At 34.9% G+C, this 16,887-nt stretch overlaps 2 protein-coding genes across 2 annotated transcripts; one reads left to right on the forward strand and one right to left on the reverse strand.

Annotated features, from left to right (window-relative positions):
* Window positions 1-1,335: 1,335 nt before the first annotated feature.
* Window positions 1,336-11,553, forward strand: LOC140056392 (retinoblastoma-binding protein 5-like). Its single transcript, XM_072101755.1, has 14 exons — window positions 1,336-2,349; window positions 2,744-2,769; window positions 2,917-3,089; window positions 3,972-4,112; window positions 4,504-4,591; window positions 4,986-5,057; window positions 6,466-6,575; window positions 6,974-7,146; window positions 8,130-8,302; window positions 8,661-8,778; window positions 9,074-9,143; window positions 9,336-9,435; window positions 10,014-10,128; window positions 10,671-11,553. Exons 1-14 carry the CDS (start codon window positions 2,331-2,333, stop codon window positions 10,832-10,834), a joined length of 1,542 nt encoding a protein of 513 aa, XP_071957856.1. The 5' UTR covers window positions 1,336-2,330; the 3' UTR covers window positions 10,835-11,553.
* A 105-nt stretch (window positions 11,554-11,658) lies between these two features.
* Window positions 11,659-16,618, reverse strand: LOC140056395 (out at first protein-like). Its single transcript, XM_072101758.1, has 4 exons — window positions 16,268-16,618; window positions 15,196-15,330; window positions 14,359-14,536; window positions 11,659-13,929 (listed from the first exon to the last, which is right to left on the reverse strand). Exons 1-4 carry the CDS (start codon window positions 16,463-16,465, stop codon window positions 13,670-13,672), a joined length of 771 nt encoding a protein of 256 aa, XP_071957859.1. The 5' UTR covers window positions 16,466-16,618; the 3' UTR covers window positions 11,659-13,669.
* Between the last annotated feature and the right edge of the window lie 269 nt (window positions 16,619-16,887).

Here is a 16,887-nt window from a genome sequence, read left to right on the forward strand (position 1 = left end):
TCTATGAAAAGAGTATTCTAAAAAAAGTAAACAATATTATGAAAGACCCCACTCATCCGTTACATTACTGTTATAACTTAAATAGATCAGGCATTAGGCTACGACCTCCAAGAGCAAATCTTTGTAGAACTAGAAAATCCTTCGTTGTAAATAGCATTCATATTTTTAATTCTAATGTAAGACGTTAATGCAATTTTTATTAGTTTTACATTTTTAACAGTATTTTTTACTTTTTATCTTGTATTTTTAATCTGTTATAATACTGCACGTTTTTAAATTGTTGCAATACTGTTGTTTTAATCTACCAAGCAAAGTGAATTTCCATTTTTATGGACAAATAAAATTTCTTGAATCTTGAATCTTGAATCTTTAGATAAGATAGTATGGTTTTTATAGTCGCGTGCAAACGCGACTTTACAGCTTACTATGTCGGTCGGTCGGTTGATTGGTCGGCCGGTCGGTCGGTCGGTAAACACTGACTCAAATTTGAGCACGCGACTGCAGCCATGTAGGCCTATATGGCCTTGTTCTCTATTGACTTTGGAGAAATTTAATTAAAAAAGTAGGCCTATATATAATAATAGTAAGAAGAGGTAACACATTTTACGGGCCTGTCGCTCACTAGGCATTCTTGAATTTCAAGTTTGTTATTATTTTTTTTAAATTGTATTGTTCAATGTGTGAATAAATCAATGAACACGGCAGAATAGAAGAAATTGAATTGAAACATGAAAGGGAAAAACGAATCTGTAGGCCTAAGGTTGCAACTTCAAAGGAGTTGAAAATGAATATTACATTTTACAATACTGTAGGTCCTATTATTGTAGCCTACTTGGGTCAGTGGCCTACATACTATTTAATAAATGAATGAACCATGGATTTATTTATTTTGTTCATGATCGAACCAAACCAAACGATGACGCTAATGATTTTTACCAGTTGACGCTTGTTTCGCGGCTGCTGACGCTTTGTTATATGCAAGCTGACAATGCACAGAAAAGGTTGTTTACCTCTTCTGTGCGACTGCGCATGCCCTCTGTCTTTTGTTTTTGGCGTACCGGCCGCGATTTTTTTTTTCGTACATAAGTTGGGGACCCCCTCATGAAACGTCACAAAATAAACATGAATAATTCATCAGTTAAATTTTCTTGTTCCGTGTGCACCCAAGCGTATAGCAACAAGAAGTGATTACACAAGTGCGGTACGATTCTAGGCCTATCTCCGCTGATTTCATAATAGAATAGCGGAGTTTTGTGTGGATTGTCGAAATAATCAGCCTTTAGTTTATGGTGTTTTTAATCTAGTTTATTACTAAAGAATTACGTGTTAAAATTATAGTTTCTATTGATACTATTAGGCCTAATTACTAGTCTCTAAACCCCTGTATATTCTAGTAGTAGCTGTGTGGGTGTGTGTGACTTGTGTCTTTGGGCTATGTCCAATTACTACTTAGTTTAATGTTTTGCCTAGCTGTCGATTAGCCTCGACACATTTTGCATAGTGGACGTGTGTGTGAAGAAGAGTGTGCGCGAAGGCAATCACGTGAATTGACCTAGAATCCTAGGCCTATTATTGTAGAAAGAATCGTATCGCAGTTGTTGTTCCGTGTGCACCCAAGCGTTCTTGGATATAGCCCAAAGAAAGCTTAGACCCACAAGAATAAAGAATGTGTATAATTTGTGTACTGTATTTTTTTAATTCTGCTATCAATTATCAAACAATATGCAATGTACTCAAAGAACTTTAAAAATGCGCGTATATGAACACATGAGATGGGAAGATTTGACCCACGAGAATAAAAAATGTATTTTTGTGTAATGTGTATTGTTTAATTTTGCTGACTTATTACTCGGATTGTGTCATACCAAAGATAGTTACACTATCTTTGGTCATACCTAACACACACACACGTCACACACATCCACACAGCTACTACTAGAATAGACATGGGTTTAGAGACTAATAATTAGGCCTAATAGTATTAATAGAAACTATAATTTTAACACGTAATTCTTTAGTAATAAATTATATTAAAAACACCATAAACTAAAGGCCGATTATTTCGACAATCCACACAAAACGCCGCTATTCTTCAACAGCGGAGATAGGCCTAGAATCGTACCGCACTCGTGTAATCACTTCTTGTTGCTATACGCTTGGGTGCACACGGAACAAGAAAATTTAACTGATGAATTATTCATGTTTATTTTGTGACGTTTCATGAGGGGGTCCCCAACTTATGTACGAAAAAAAAAATCGCGTACCGGCCGCCGTGTGTTTTTGTTTTGAACTTTGTATTTAAATTAAATGTTATTTTACTTACTTAGAAAATGAATTTAGAACTGTTGGGTAAGTACCCATTACGTTGACTAACATGAAAATGCGTACAGAATTATTGTTTAAGATTCTAAGCTGGTTAGGTCTAGCTAGGCTAGGCCCTAGCTCTAGGCTATGTATGCCCAACTTTACTGAACTGACTCTTCGCGTTGTGAGCCGAGGTTCAGTCAGATCACATACCTACTAGAGGCGTAGGCCTAGACTTTTTTGTTGCTAAAATGTCAACCATCTTATCAACATATTAATACTAACTAATACACTACTAGCCTAGCTAGCCCAAATTTGAATGAACAGTGCTGGTACCTATTTATTTATGTGTGTGCACTCCAATGTATTATGTGTGGTACAACAAATTTTACAAATTTATAATATTATTATTAGATTTTTTGTTTCTTTTGTCATGTAGAGTCATTTGGTCAAAATTATCCTGAGGTAAGTAGAAAAATGAAGAAAGATTTTTGTTTATAGTTAAAAAATATTGCAACATTCTTTCTTGTTACTGTTTGTTAGTGAAAAAAATTACAATGAAGTACTGTAATTGCACATTTTTAATCTGCACACTTTTACATGTATTTGTAGGAAAGTGATGGCACCCTGGACTGTATCAGTATTGCACTAACATGTTGCTTCAACAAGAGAGGGAGCCTTCTTGCTGTTGGTTGTAACGATGGCAGGATCGTAATCTGGGATTTTTTGACCAGAGGTATTTGTAAGATCATCAGTGCTCATGTTCACCCTGTATGCTCACTGAGGCAAGTGTCACGACAAAAATGAATGTATTATACCCTTTTCACACCTGCAAAAAGTAACAACTTGTAACCATGTTTCGCATAGTGTGAAGACAATTTTGTGGAAATTTCACTGGGTCCCTTGTGAAATCTCAGGAGAAAACACACAGATGAGAGGCCTGTTTTTGTTCCGTGTGTGTATTTCCCTGGTATTAAAATGACGGTTCCAGGACGATTCGGCCTGGGACTATTCGGCCCAGTTTTGGGCCAAAACATCCCACTTTGTGGGCCGAAACGTCTCACTTTAGACCAAATTCATATTAAATTTTTTTTTTGTATTTATCGAGTTTTTAAAGGTGTTTATCAATCCGTATTTTATTGATATTGACAATGTTGATATAAAAAAACGTAATTTTATATTCAATGTATTATTTCGTGCATTCGCCAAGTGGCCAACAGAGGGCGTAACTTGTTTACATCATCATTTTCGACAATGTTTTCAAAATATTTGCTTTATTGCATCTTTATTCCTAGTAGTACTACCCTATTGTCTCTCTGAAAATAAAGTTTGGGGAAAAAGCTTATTTTATGCTTATAAAATGCATATCAAAGCCGATAAATTTAACTGTGCCGAATCGTCTCAGGGCCGAATCGTCCCGGGCCGAATAGTCGCGGGCCGAATCGTCTCGTTACCAAAATGACCAATCATAGGAATCAACTATGCTTTCTCCCGAGATCTCTCATGGTTCGCGGTGTTAGTACACTCACAGCCACTGATCATACCTGGGCCCTCTGAGAGACCAGTCTTTGACTGCAGAGGTGATCCAGTATAAATAAATAATAAAAATAATAATAGTGTCCAATATATATAAAATGATTACATTTTGTGTTTGTTTATTCTTTCAGTTGGAGTCGAAACGGTCACAAACTGTTGAGTGCATCTACTGACAACATGGTCTCAATATGGGATGTTCTATCTGGTGACTGTGATTACCGCTTCAGATTTCCTTCTCCAGTTCTGAAGGTTATGTTTAATCCACGAAAAAGGTACAAAAATTTAACCACTTTCTGTATGACTACAATTAATATCAAGAAGTGATAAAATACTAATACAATTGTATCAGAAAGCTTGGTAAATCATGTCAATCAATGAATTCTACTACAGTTAAAAACGTGTTGGAATACTATATTGTGTATATATGCATGTGACTGAGCATTTATTCAAGGAAATAAAAACCCCGGGTGTTTATTTGAGGGGGAATTTATTCGAGGCAGGCATTTACTCAAAGCAGGACTATTGAATAAATATGGTAAATTGTGCTGATAATATGGGTGGAAATAGTCTAAAGAAAAAAAAAATATTATATCCAAAATCTGCCAATTGTAAATGGTCTAATTTGCATACAATGAGTGTCACTTTATTTTGTTGTCACTGTAGAGATCAAATGCTTGTTTGTCCTATGAAGCACACCCCAGTGGTGCTTAGCACTGATGGCACACATTCAGATATACAACTAGAAGAAGACGTAAGTTTAACAGAATAAACATTGACAATGGTTTGATAGTAAAGAGGCTTCTTGGTGCAGAAGCACCTGCCCATAGTACAAACCTAATCCTTGTTGGCTTAAGTTAATTTCCTCAAAAAACATTTTTACTTGTAACTTTTGTATTGTCTTATTATTCTATATTTGTATGGTACCAGGCATAGCTCTGTAAATTCCCAAAAAGGAAATTACACCCTAAAGCTCTGTCTACACTATCAAAATGTATGTGACAACAAATGTGATGGACCTGTATATGGACATGATGATGTCAGTTCACTACCATATTTGGGCACATTACACTTAAGAGGTCTCCTAATTAGTTAATTATAACTATTGAGTAATTCATACTTAATATATATAAATATTTTATTTGCAGTCTGATCTAAATATTGTTGCAACATTCGACCGCAGAGGAAGTCATATTTATTCGGGCAATGCCAAAGGAAAGGTAACAAGATTTGTTGTGACAATCACTAATATAGTATTGTAAACACGGTTTAGTTTATAACCAGTTATAATAGGTCTCCTTATTGACTGGTTGTGTACTAACCCGTTATAATAGGTCTCCTTATTGACTGGTTGTGTACTAACCAGTTATAATAGGTCTCCTTATTGACTGGTTGTGTACTAACCAGTTATAATAGGTCTCCTTATTGACTGGTTGTGTACTAACCAGTTATAATAGGTCTCCTTATTGACTGGTTGTGTACTAACCAGTTATAATAGGTCTCCTTATTGACTGGTTGTGTACTAACCAGTTATAATAGGTCTCCTTATTGACTGGTTGTGTACTAACCAGTTATAATAGGTCTCCTTATTGACTGGTTGTGTACTAACCAGTTATAATAGGTCTCCTTATTGACTGGTTGTGTACTAACCAGTTATAATAGGTCTCCTTATTGACTGGTTGTGTACTAACCAGTTATAATAGGTCTCATTATTGACTGGTTGTGTACTAACCAGTTATAATAGGTCTCCTTATTGAGTGGTTGTGTACTAACCAGTTATAATAGGTCTCCTTATTGAGTGGTTGTGTACTAACCAGTTATAATAGGTCTCCTTATTGACTGGTTGTGTACTAACCAGTTATAATAGGTCTCCTTATTGAGTGGTTGTGTACTAACCAGTTATAATAGGTCTCCTTATTGACTGGTTGTGTACTAACCAGTTATAATAGGTCTCCTTATTGACTGGTTGTGTACTAACCAGTTATAATAGGTCTCCTTATTGACTGGTTGTGTACTAACCAGTTATAATAGGTCTCATTATTGACTGGTTGTGTACTAACCAGTTATAATAGGTCTCCTTATTGAGTGGTTGTGTACTAAGCAGTTATAATAGGTCTCCTTATTGACTGGTTGTGTACTAACCAGTTATAATAGGTCTCCTTATTGACTGGTTGTGTACTAACCAGTTATAATAGGTCTCCTTATTGACTGGTTGTGTACTAACCAGTTATAATAGGTCTCCTTATTGACTGGTTGTGTACTAACCAGTTATAATAGGTCTCCTTATTGAGTGGTTGTGTACTAACCAGTTATAATAGGTCTCCTTATTGACTGGTTGTGTACTAACCAGTTATAATAGGTCTCCTTATTGAGTGGTTGTGTACTAACCAGTTATAATAGGTCTCCTTATTGACTGGTTGTGTACTAACCAGTTATAATAGGTCTCCTTATTGAGTGGTTGTGTACTAACCAGTTATAATAGGTCTCCTTATTGACTGGTTGTGTACTAACCAGTTATAATAGGTCTCCTTATTGAGTGGTTGTGTACTAACCAGTTATAATAGGTTTCCTTATTGACTGGTTATATACTAAATTTGTAACAATTGTGTTTTTATCTTGAAACTAAAGGTCATAGTTGTGAACACAAAAACACTGAAAGTTGATGCAAGTTTCAAAGTTAGTACAGGTTCCAGCAATACAACAGCAATCAAATCTATTGAATTTGCAAGAAGAGGAGAGTAAGTAAATATACAGTAGGCAGTTTGGGCAACCTTTGTGTGCGTATGAGTAAAACTTAGGTACTACGTCACACATTCTGTGTAGCTTTACTTAAATACTGTACATGATACTCGTTTTCTATGCAGATTTATTCGTTGAAAATTAAGTTGATAAAGGTGGCATAGATTATATTTTACCAAGAACATTTGACCTAAAGCTCTGTTTACACTATCAAACATTATGTGACAAACAAATGTGATGTGCCCATATACATGATGTTGGCATATCACAACCATATTTGGGCACTAGTTTAATAGTGTAGACAGATAGCCAACCCATCGATGTTCAAGTGGTTATGTTTTATTTTATATCTGCATTATTAAAAATAGTAACTCTCTTTTCTTCTCCCTTGTGTCAGTTGTTTCCTAGTAAATACTGCTGACCGTGTGATCCGAGTTTACGAAAGTCGGGAAGTATTAGCATGTGGCAAAGATGGTGAGCCAGAACCAATTCAAAAACTGCAGGATCTGGTAAATAGGACAGCATGGAAGAAATGCTGTTTCTCAGGGGATGGAGAATACATTGTTGCAGGTATGGTATGCAGCAAAAAATCAAAAGAATAACAGTTTAACATGATTGGCTGCATATTATAGGTTCAAATTCTGACATAGGCATAGACTAGTACCACAGTATGTTTAGGGATCATGTGAAAATTATGTTACTGCAGTAACTATATTTTTACTGCAGCTGATATAAATATGCAGGTCATGGGTTAAAATTCTGACATAAGCATCTAGACTAGTACTAGAGTATTTTTAGGGATCATGTCTAAAATAATCTTACTGCAGTAACTCAAGTTTTTACTGCAGCTGCTGTAAATCCTCAGGTCATGGGTTAAAATTCTGACATAAGCATCTAGACTAGTACTAGAGTATTTTAGGGATCATGTCTAAAATAATCTTACTGCAGTAACTCAAGTTTTTACTGCAGCTGCTGTAAATCCTCAGGTCATGGGTTCAAATTCTAAAATAGGCATAGACTAGTACTAGAGTATTTTTGGGGATCATGTCAAAATGATCTTACTGCAGTAACTCAAAAGTTTTTACTGTAGCTGCTGTAAACCTGCAGGTCATGGGTTCAAATTCTGACAAAGGCATAGATAGTACTAGAGTTGTCTATGGGATCATGTCAAAAGTATGTTACTGCAGTAACAAAATGATTTTAGTTTTTGCAATGGTTACAATGAAGCAGTTTGTGAGGCATTCATGCAATAAACAGTGTGTATATGTTTATCCAAAGAAAGTTTGCTAAATAATTGCATAAAAAAAATGTAGTACTGCAGTAACTGCAGTAGAATAATTTTGACATGGTCCCTTAGGCAAATGCTTTCCTGAATTTGTCATGTCATTTGCCATGTACTATTTGTGAGTCCAATGTACATAAATGCACGATTTTACTTTAAAAAGAGTATTTTCTCCCTGCCTGCTGACAATGAATGATTGTAGCTGCATTGTGACTGAAATCCTCAGTAAATGGAGGAATGTTTAATTGACATAAGTCTTTTTTATATGAAGGTTCTGCCAGACAGCATGCTCTTTACATATGGGAGAAGAAATATGGTAACTTAGTCAAGATCCTTCATGGCACCAGAGGTGAACTGCTATTGGACGTTGTGTGGCATCCTGTTCGACCAATCATTGCATCTGTTTCTAGTGGCGTTGTGTCACTATGGGCACAGAATCAAGTAGTATGTATTGGTCTTTTACCGATCTCTTTTAGACTGAATTTATAAAAAAAACTTTTTTTTATAGGCATGTTTATATTAGGACAATAACAAACGATGAATAGAAGATAATTGCATATTTAAATCAAAAGGCAAATTACTGAAAAAATGACAATGCTGTGGTATCATTGACTGGATCTCAATGGAGATACAAATAAAGCAAGGAAAGAATTTGTAGAGCTTTCTTGCAACTCTAACCCTTCCTCAGTGCAAAGTATATTTATCTATTTATCATGGGTAGTGTGAACAGGCCTTAAATCGGTATCATCACGTACTAGCTTAAAACGTAGTTACTTAACAGATGCATAACTGTTTTTGCCAGGAAAATTGGAGTGCATATGCTCCTGACTTTAAAGAACTCGATGAGAATGTTGAGTATGAAGAACGTGAGAGCGAGTTTGATATTGAAGATGAAGACAAGTCTGTAGAAGATGCTGTTGGTAAGATGAGGCAACATTCTTTGAAATCTCTGTTTACACTATCAAACTAGTTGGACAAAAAAAGTGTGAAGTGCCCAAATATGGACATGGTAATGTCCTATCACTGCCATATTTGGGCACACTTTTTTTGCCAAACTAGTTTAATAGTGCAGACAGAGCTTTAGAAATACATTTATTTATTATTGATACACAATTGTGAATTATAGATTGGCTACAGTTGTTCAAGTAAAATGCAAATTCTATTTCCAAATTTTCTTTGGCAACTGAATGAATACTTTTTGCTTTTTTTTGCTAGATGCTCGTCAACTTGAGGATGAGGAAGTTGATGTTGTTTCTGTGGATGCAATTGCAGCCTTCATGAGCAGGTAAAGTCGTCATGCTATCCGATAGATTTTGGAGCAGGAGCAGTCCAATGCAACTATCACTTAAGAGTGCTAAACCAGGGGCCCTTGCCCACTGTGTTATGCCACTGCACTCTCCCCTTCTCCGATCTCGCAATTATAATAAATACAAATATTATTTAATAATTATTGTGCAATGATAATCAAATTTTGTAGTGACGAGGAAGATGAAGATTGTAGTGCATTGCTGTTTTTACCAGTTGCACCAGAGATAGAAGAACCTGAGGAACCAAGCTGGGCACCTGCAACAGACCCTGTAAGTAAACAATGCATCTTACCATGACCACCACCACAGTAAGGAAGGTGGCTATACGTTTAATCTTGTACCCCTTCCACATCAACTAGCAAACAGTGTTTTGAAACACTGGGATGTCAACTTAGGATTTGTAGTTGATGTGAATAAAGATCAAACTGAACTGAATGTTCTGTGCTGGGTGGAGACACGCCGGGAATGTTAAAAATACCAACTTTAAACTCCAGGATGTTGGGTCAAAGGGTTATCCTCACACAATATTGCTTTATAGTTCATTTTAAAATACTTAAAATTAAAATTATTTGTACAAAATATATAGCAGTATAAATGAAATATTATATGACTTCCTTATTATACAATAAAAATATTATTAATTAAAATGATTTTGATTATCATCGCGATGCTAACAACAGAATAGAGAGCAGTATTTACAATTTTGCTTAAAACCCCTGGGTTGGTAGGTCGATGGGAATGGCTTGTCCCCAGCGTTTCATAGAGAGTATCACTGCTGAGCTTAATGTGAAATGTGTATTGTTGTGTATCATTAATTAATAATAAAATACAACATTTTTTAATTTTAGACTGATGAACCCCTGGCTGAAAAGCGTGCTGCTACAGGAGAATCAATAAGTCCGTCACCCAAAAAAAAGAAACTCAAAGCTGTTGAAGTAGATTTGAAAAATGCACCATCGGACGGTAAATCAAATACTGTTTTATTTTATATAATTTTATTCCAAAAACGGTTCAAAATCTACACAACTATACAATTTTAAATATTCATAATATCTAGGCTTAAAAACTACTTCGTACTATGCAATATAAAATAGGTTGTCTTGTCCAATATCTTGCATCCACTCACTTCAAACATAATTCACATTGTATAGTATATAAATTAAATAAAGGATTATATACATAAATAAATTGTACTATTATATTAATTCTGCAATTTAGTGATATGTCCTCATCATCAACTTATTTAAAACATTAATTTACAATATAAAAACAGATAAATATATACATGGTACTAGCATATTAATTCTGAATCAGAAAGCGCCTAATGTTGTGAAACCCATCTAGGCGCTGTAACTATACTGGTTTTGGATCAAACATGTATAGAAACATACTCCCATAATGCAGCTGGTAATGAACGCAAAGTTAGTGTATTGACCGTAACATAAAAGGTAATTAGCTATATACATTTTCTGATCTTAAACAATACATTGTAATTTTCCCCCCAGAAATCCACCCTCTTGCACTGAGTAAAGGGGGCGAGGGCAAGATGAAGAAAAAGACTACAAATATTTCAAAGTCAAAAGTGAGTTCTCGAACAAAGGATGGAGTGTCTAAACACAGAAACATAAAACAGTCATCCAAAAATAGATCATCAGATGCCCAGGATTGAAATGTTAATTTATAATGTTGTTATGCCTAATTTAATGCTTGATTCCAAACACAAACCAAGAGGGTTGACCAATCAAAAGCGACAGTGGATGATTCATGTCTAATATGATTGGTCAAATTACTTGTGTTGCATCATCCAAGCAGGAACCAAGTTTAACATCAGTTATGGATAGATATAATGATAATATGCAGGCAAATGTGGCCTCATGTTTATAGCCAGCCATTTTTCAAACCTACCAACTCTGTCAAGTGCTTGTATTGATTAAAAAAATAGTGATATCCTAAGGTAAAATTTGAAACTTTCACCATGAGGGAATATGAATAAGTTTGTAACATACACATAAACTAAAGTGATGGTTAGTGTTTCTTTTTTAAATGTAAAATTAAAGTACATATACTAAAAAGAAATAGAGGGAGGCCCATTTATACTAGGACAATAACTAGATAAATATGTATTTTTCTTATATAAAAATTGATCATCCTAGAACTATAGGAAATCATGATTAACAGGGAGGTCATGCTAATCTTCACCCGGTATTATCAAGTACATGCTAACATAATATTTAATTTTATTGTGATATTAAAAAAATCAAAATACTGATTATGTTTTTTCCGCAACTGAAGCCTCTGTGATAAGTGATGTTGACACGTTGTGACAAATGAAAAATGTAACAATATTTTAACTGATTTTTAACTTGTTTCTGGTAAAAAAAAAATAAAGTTAAATTAAGCATGTACTTGACACCATTTCATATCATAAAATCCTATCTAGGGATACCAAGCATACTAGGCGAAGATTAGCGCAACGATACAATTCTATTGTTGTTATTATATATATATATCAATTGTTTTTCCAAAGAGAGCATATACAGTTCTAGAATGAATAAGTTTTCTAATTTTGTTTATGTAAGAAAATGTATGTTTATTTAATTTATCATGGTCAATCTTTATTTTCCAAGTGTGTAGCAGCATTAATGCTGCAATACACAGTATTTAGTTTAAATGTAGCATATTTTGAATATTAAAACATGTACAGTTGTATCAGTATGTTGTGTATTGTCTTGTAGTAATGCACCAACCCTGATAATCCTATAGAGGCTGTGACTATGGATTTAAAATGTAATATTATCCTGGATTTATATAGCGCCTAATGGAACCGCTAAGCGCTGAACATTAATACCCCAGTCATTTTTTTAGGATCAAACACTATGGAAACATACTCCCATAATGCAGCTAGTAATCAGCGCAAAGTTGTGTTTATATAACCGGGTTCCCATATATACCTGGGTGGAGAGAGGGAAACGTAAGTAAAGTATCTTGCCTAAGGATACAAGCAATGCGGCGAGAGTTAGATTCGAACCTCCAACACACTGCTCCACACGGCCTTACTAAAATTGATTCCTGTCATGTGATTGGATGAAGTGCCCTATCAATCACTGAACATTGCAGTGCGGCTCGCAACCCCACAATTTTCCTCTGTGACGAGTGACACTAAATACTATGATGCAGACTTAGAAAATACAAAAAACAAATTAAAATATGCAGTCATATAAAGGTAAATACCTTCTTTAGAAAACAACAAATTTGGTATCATAGCCTATCATTCAATCAAAATGAAATGACTAGAATCCACTTGTTATATATATACACTCATCAGGGCCGTAGCCAGGATCTGTCAAGGGGGGGTTCGGAAACTAAATATTTGGGTCAAACCCCCCCCCCCCCTGGGGGTGGGGCCTGATGCGAAGCGAATTTTGTTAAATGACACCCCTAGATGGCCGGAAAAGACACTCGTGCAGCATGCTACCAATGAGCAAAAAGATCGTACATTTTTCCTTCTTCTCAAACACGTCGATAATTTAAAGGACGATAACTATTTGTTGCCGTATGTTAGATGCGCGTGCTCTGTGCGGAACCGCCGATTGTTTGATCATTTACTCCGTATTTTGTTTTGCGTTCAAGTTCAATGCGAACGTACATCTAGGAGCAGCCCCGAAAAAAGCACACTGGTTGAAGGCAAATGCTATTTGCTAGCTCTATCTATAATATTTATTTACAGCAATTTGTTGAGGAATATAAATATGTAAATAGGTGATATTGATACATTTTAGTACGTATCGGCTGGTGGTCTAGAAAAAAATAATCGGATGCCATAATGTGAACTACAGTACTTGATACCATAGATATTATAGTGTAAAATATTAATATTCACTATAATCCTCTATGATACATTATACTTCATAGTCACACATAAATACTGATGTACGTCGGAAGGCAATATACTTAATGCATGCTGCCTGACTGCCAGTGATCTAAACAATTATAGGTACGCAGTTGTCTGGCGGTGTCCTTTGTACGAATCGTTCGTGCCCCAGTTCGCTATGAGACGCGTCAATATCATGTTACATGCAGGGACCAAACATTTATTTTTCAGGTTAAAATCGGCAATTCATTTGCAGCTTTTAGAAATTTACAGACACATATCGCTAATTGACGCTCATACAGAGAAGAAGGTTCACGAACAAGTTTACAAATTTTTCAATTTACAAACAACTTTTTGTACTGTGGGGCACGTATTTGGAGGATTTTTGGAGATGAGGGTGAGGTATTGGGCATGTCGGGGATGGGGGTTCGCAGTCGGTTAAGGGGGGTTTGCTGTAAAGGGGGGGTTCGCCCGAACCATAAAAACCCCCCCTGGCTACGGGCCTGCTCATAAACATTCATTATTTGTATATTATATTAGCTACTGTATTGGTAATTCACCTCGTATAAAAAACACTGTATAAAATAAATTATTACAAGTGCTATTGCAGTATTATGATCGGCCGCCCCACAGTCAGAAATGCCTGTCTTGAACTTGATATGTAAAATGATGACATTTACTGCATGTCTTGATTCCACAACGATAATTTATAATCTTTCCTCCAGGATCCCTTCCATGGCAGTACTTCAATCCGCACGGATACCAGCCGATGCAAACATCTAATGCACAGGCACACGGCACAGATGATTTGCTTACTAGAGAACATTTTGATATTTTTTCCGTGTTCAGTCTACGTGCAAAGTTCATAAGTCCTTGATATGTGACATTGCTTCCTGAAATACAATAACAATTATATGTAATCGTGGCAATAATGGAACACATCAGCAAAAAATTTTTTTTTTTTGGAAAAAATTAATTATCTAATTTCATATAGGATTTTATAAAGCAGCTAGTAATCAGCACGAAGTTGTGTCTTGACTTTACCAGGTAACCATTTGTACACCTGGGTGGAGAGAGGTAAATGTAAGTAAAGTGTCTTGCCTGAGGATACTAAAGCAATACGACAAGCATTGGATTCAAACTCACGATCAGTAGTCCATACAACGTCAAACACACTGCGTCACACGCTTTTTTTTTGGGGGGGGGGGGGTTTATAAGCATGGCAAAACATATCACATAAACAGTGCTATCAAAAAATATTAGCATCTTTAGCAATGGGTATGTGAAACGTGACATGCTGATGTTGAAAACTTTTCACTAACCTTTTGACCATCCTTTGATGTCTAGTACACTAGTAAAAGTAGTAGTTTTTGCTTCAGCGCACATTGTTTCAATATGCTTGCTGAATTGACTCGACTTTTTCGGGTCAATTGCTAAATTCATAGTATGGTCTTCGATTCCTAAATCTTCTTCTGGTGTTCGAATTGTACCCGGATTTTTCTAAAAAGAATAAACACATTTGGTAGTCAATTGAAAATTATGTTTGAGAAGGAAACTAATTTTAAAAACCAAATAAATGACTTTGTTATTAAAGCACACCCATCAATTTTCTCCCCTATATGCCTTTGTCATGAAAGACATCTTTGATCAATGACAAACAATGCTGTACAGGGAAGCGTAATCAACAGAAATAACATAGCCCGGCGAGCATATTTTTGTAGAAGTTACTTAAAAATTCATAATTCCTTAATGAACAGTTTTGTACACAAATTACTGAAAAATTTGAAAAATTGTTTTTATCGCCTAGAATCTAATGAAAAAAAGAAAAGTAAAACAAAATGTATAAGTAAGTAGGCACCGCAACTGAACCTCAAGGCTTTTTTTCCCATTGCAATCAAAAAATGTTTCTAATTTTTTAATCATTCAGTATTCAGTAAGTGTATGCCAATCTTTTAAGAACATTTTGCAGTAATTTTTGTTTTCTCATACAACCCTCTTTGCAGGAAATACAATTTTTAAATTAACACGGTGTCCTGAAATCACCTGAAAATGCTATGTTATTTTCGGTCAAATTTTTTTTTTATTTTGTGAAAAAGGTGTATTTTTTCTCCATGCAAATAATAATGTACATTATCCATAACGTAAACATGTGTACCAACCTGCCGGAGTTTAGACATTGAATCAGATGAGATGAAATCATTTCTATTGAATTTACTGACAAAGCAAACCACCTGATAGCGACCTTCATCTCGTTCTTGTTCACCTAATACAATTAAACGCTGTATTTTGGTTTCCTGAAATGAAGTTAATAAAAAGGTACAGTACATTTAGCCTAGGCCTAGTATAAACTTTTAAATTATTCTTTAAATTTAATACATTAAATTTACACCGAGTCACTGGCTCCAAAAAACATATTCATAATTGAGCAAACTGTGAAATAATGAAATAACAATAGCCTAGGCTAGGCCTACTTTGTATCTATTATTTAAGATTAAATATTCGTATGATATTATGATGGAAAACGTATTAAGGCCCGTTTACACTAGGACGATAAAGATCGACCATAAATAAACAAATATGCATTGTTCATACACAAAACAAAAGAAATCTAACAAGTTTTTATTCTAGAACTATTTAGGAACCATCTATGCTTAATTTGATAAAAATTATATTTTCACATGTCCAATCAAATAACGTCATGATTAGTAAGAGCAATAATATCGTGACAATACAACGATTTTTTGGGTTTTATTGATCATGACGTCATCTGATTGGATTTTTAAAAATATTATTTTTATCAAAGACAGCATAAATGAGTATTCTATAATTCTAGAACGAAAACCTTTCTAAATTATTTTGTTTTGTGTAAGAAAAAGGCATGCTTATCTATTTATCGCCGATCGTTATCGTCCTAGTGTAAATGGGCCTTTAGGCCTACCTACCTAGCTAGGCATCTACTAGGCCTAGGCCTAGAGGCCTATTGCTTTTATTTTTAATATTTAGTTTTTTTAACATTTATTAATTAAGGCCTAACTAAGTAAGATGCATATATATATATATAAAATATATATATTTAATAGGCCTAGATAAAATTATTAAATTGAAAACTTTTAACAACTTCAATATAAAGGTACAGTACTGGGTTTTGTCTAGCCTACCTAAGCCCCTACAGTATAACAGCCTAGACAGCCTACTTTCTGTTCCCCACAGCGGCAAAAATGTGTTACCCACCGTCTGAAAATCAATCAGAATAGAAACAAGTGTTCCGTCTAGCCTCTGAAAACTTAACCTCACTAAATCATTCGGAATATCTGCTTGAATGTTTTCTTGTATTAAATCTCCGCCTTTATTTTTAACATTAACAACTAGTTGACTCGTCACAAGTGCTGTTAACGATAATATAGAGGCGAAGCGTAAAAACAACGCCATTATTAATTTGTTTATGTCCTTCCTTTAATACTATTAAATTTTCGCGAAAAGAAAGTGGCTGGCTATCGGCACGTTCGTCTTTCGTGTGTTTAATTCATCATTTTCTATCGGCACGGTCAACCGTATATCCACGGAGATCATGCAATTTTGTTTCCAATTAATTCCTCATTATAATGATAATAATAATAAAACTCGTCTTTTTTCGTGTTCAGTGTTTGCAGGGACCGTCTATGAAAATGAGTTTTTTTTTATTATTTTAAATAAGTACTCAAAGTCAGTGAAAGTTTCAATAAAAAAAGGATCGTTCCAATGAGAAGACAAAGGAAAAAGAGCTTCCATCGTCTCATAACCTTTTAACATCTTTATGACGGTGTAGGCCTATAAGGGCAGGTGTTTTGTTTTGTTCTTTGATTTTTTTTGTG

This window comes from Antedon mediterranea, chromosome 8 (genome assembly GCF_964355755.1).
Source record: "Antedon mediterranea chromosome 8, ecAntMedi1.1, whole genome shotgun sequence".
NCBI classification, from domain to species: domain Eukaryota; kingdom Metazoa; phylum Echinodermata; class Crinoidea; order Comatulida; family Antedonidae; genus Antedon; species Antedon mediterranea.

Excerpts from the sequence above, each read along its gene's own strand:
- LOC140056395 (XM_072101758.1), bottom strand. The coding sequence starts at position 16,465 with ATGGCGTTGTTTTTACGCTTCGCCTCTATATTATCGTTAACAGCACTT. Across the intron at positions 15,331-16,267 it reads TTCTGATTGATTTTCAGACG|GAAACCAAAATACAGCGTTT; the intron begins GTGGGTAACACA and ends ACTTCATTTCAG. Across the intron at positions 13,930-14,358 it reads CATCAAAGGATGGTCAAAAG|GAAGCAATGTCACATATCAA; the intron begins GTTAGTGAAAAG and ends ATTGTATTTCAG.
- LOC140056392 (XM_072101755.1), top strand. Across the intron at positions 2,770-2,916 it reads TTGGTCAAAATTATCCTGAG|GAAAGTGATGGCACCCTGGA; the intron begins GTAAGTAGAAAA and ends ATGTATTTGTAG. Across the intron at positions 5,058-6,465 it reads CGGGCAATGCCAAAGGAAAG|GTCATAGTTGTGAACACAAA; the intron begins GTAACAAGATTT and ends TTGAAACTAAAG.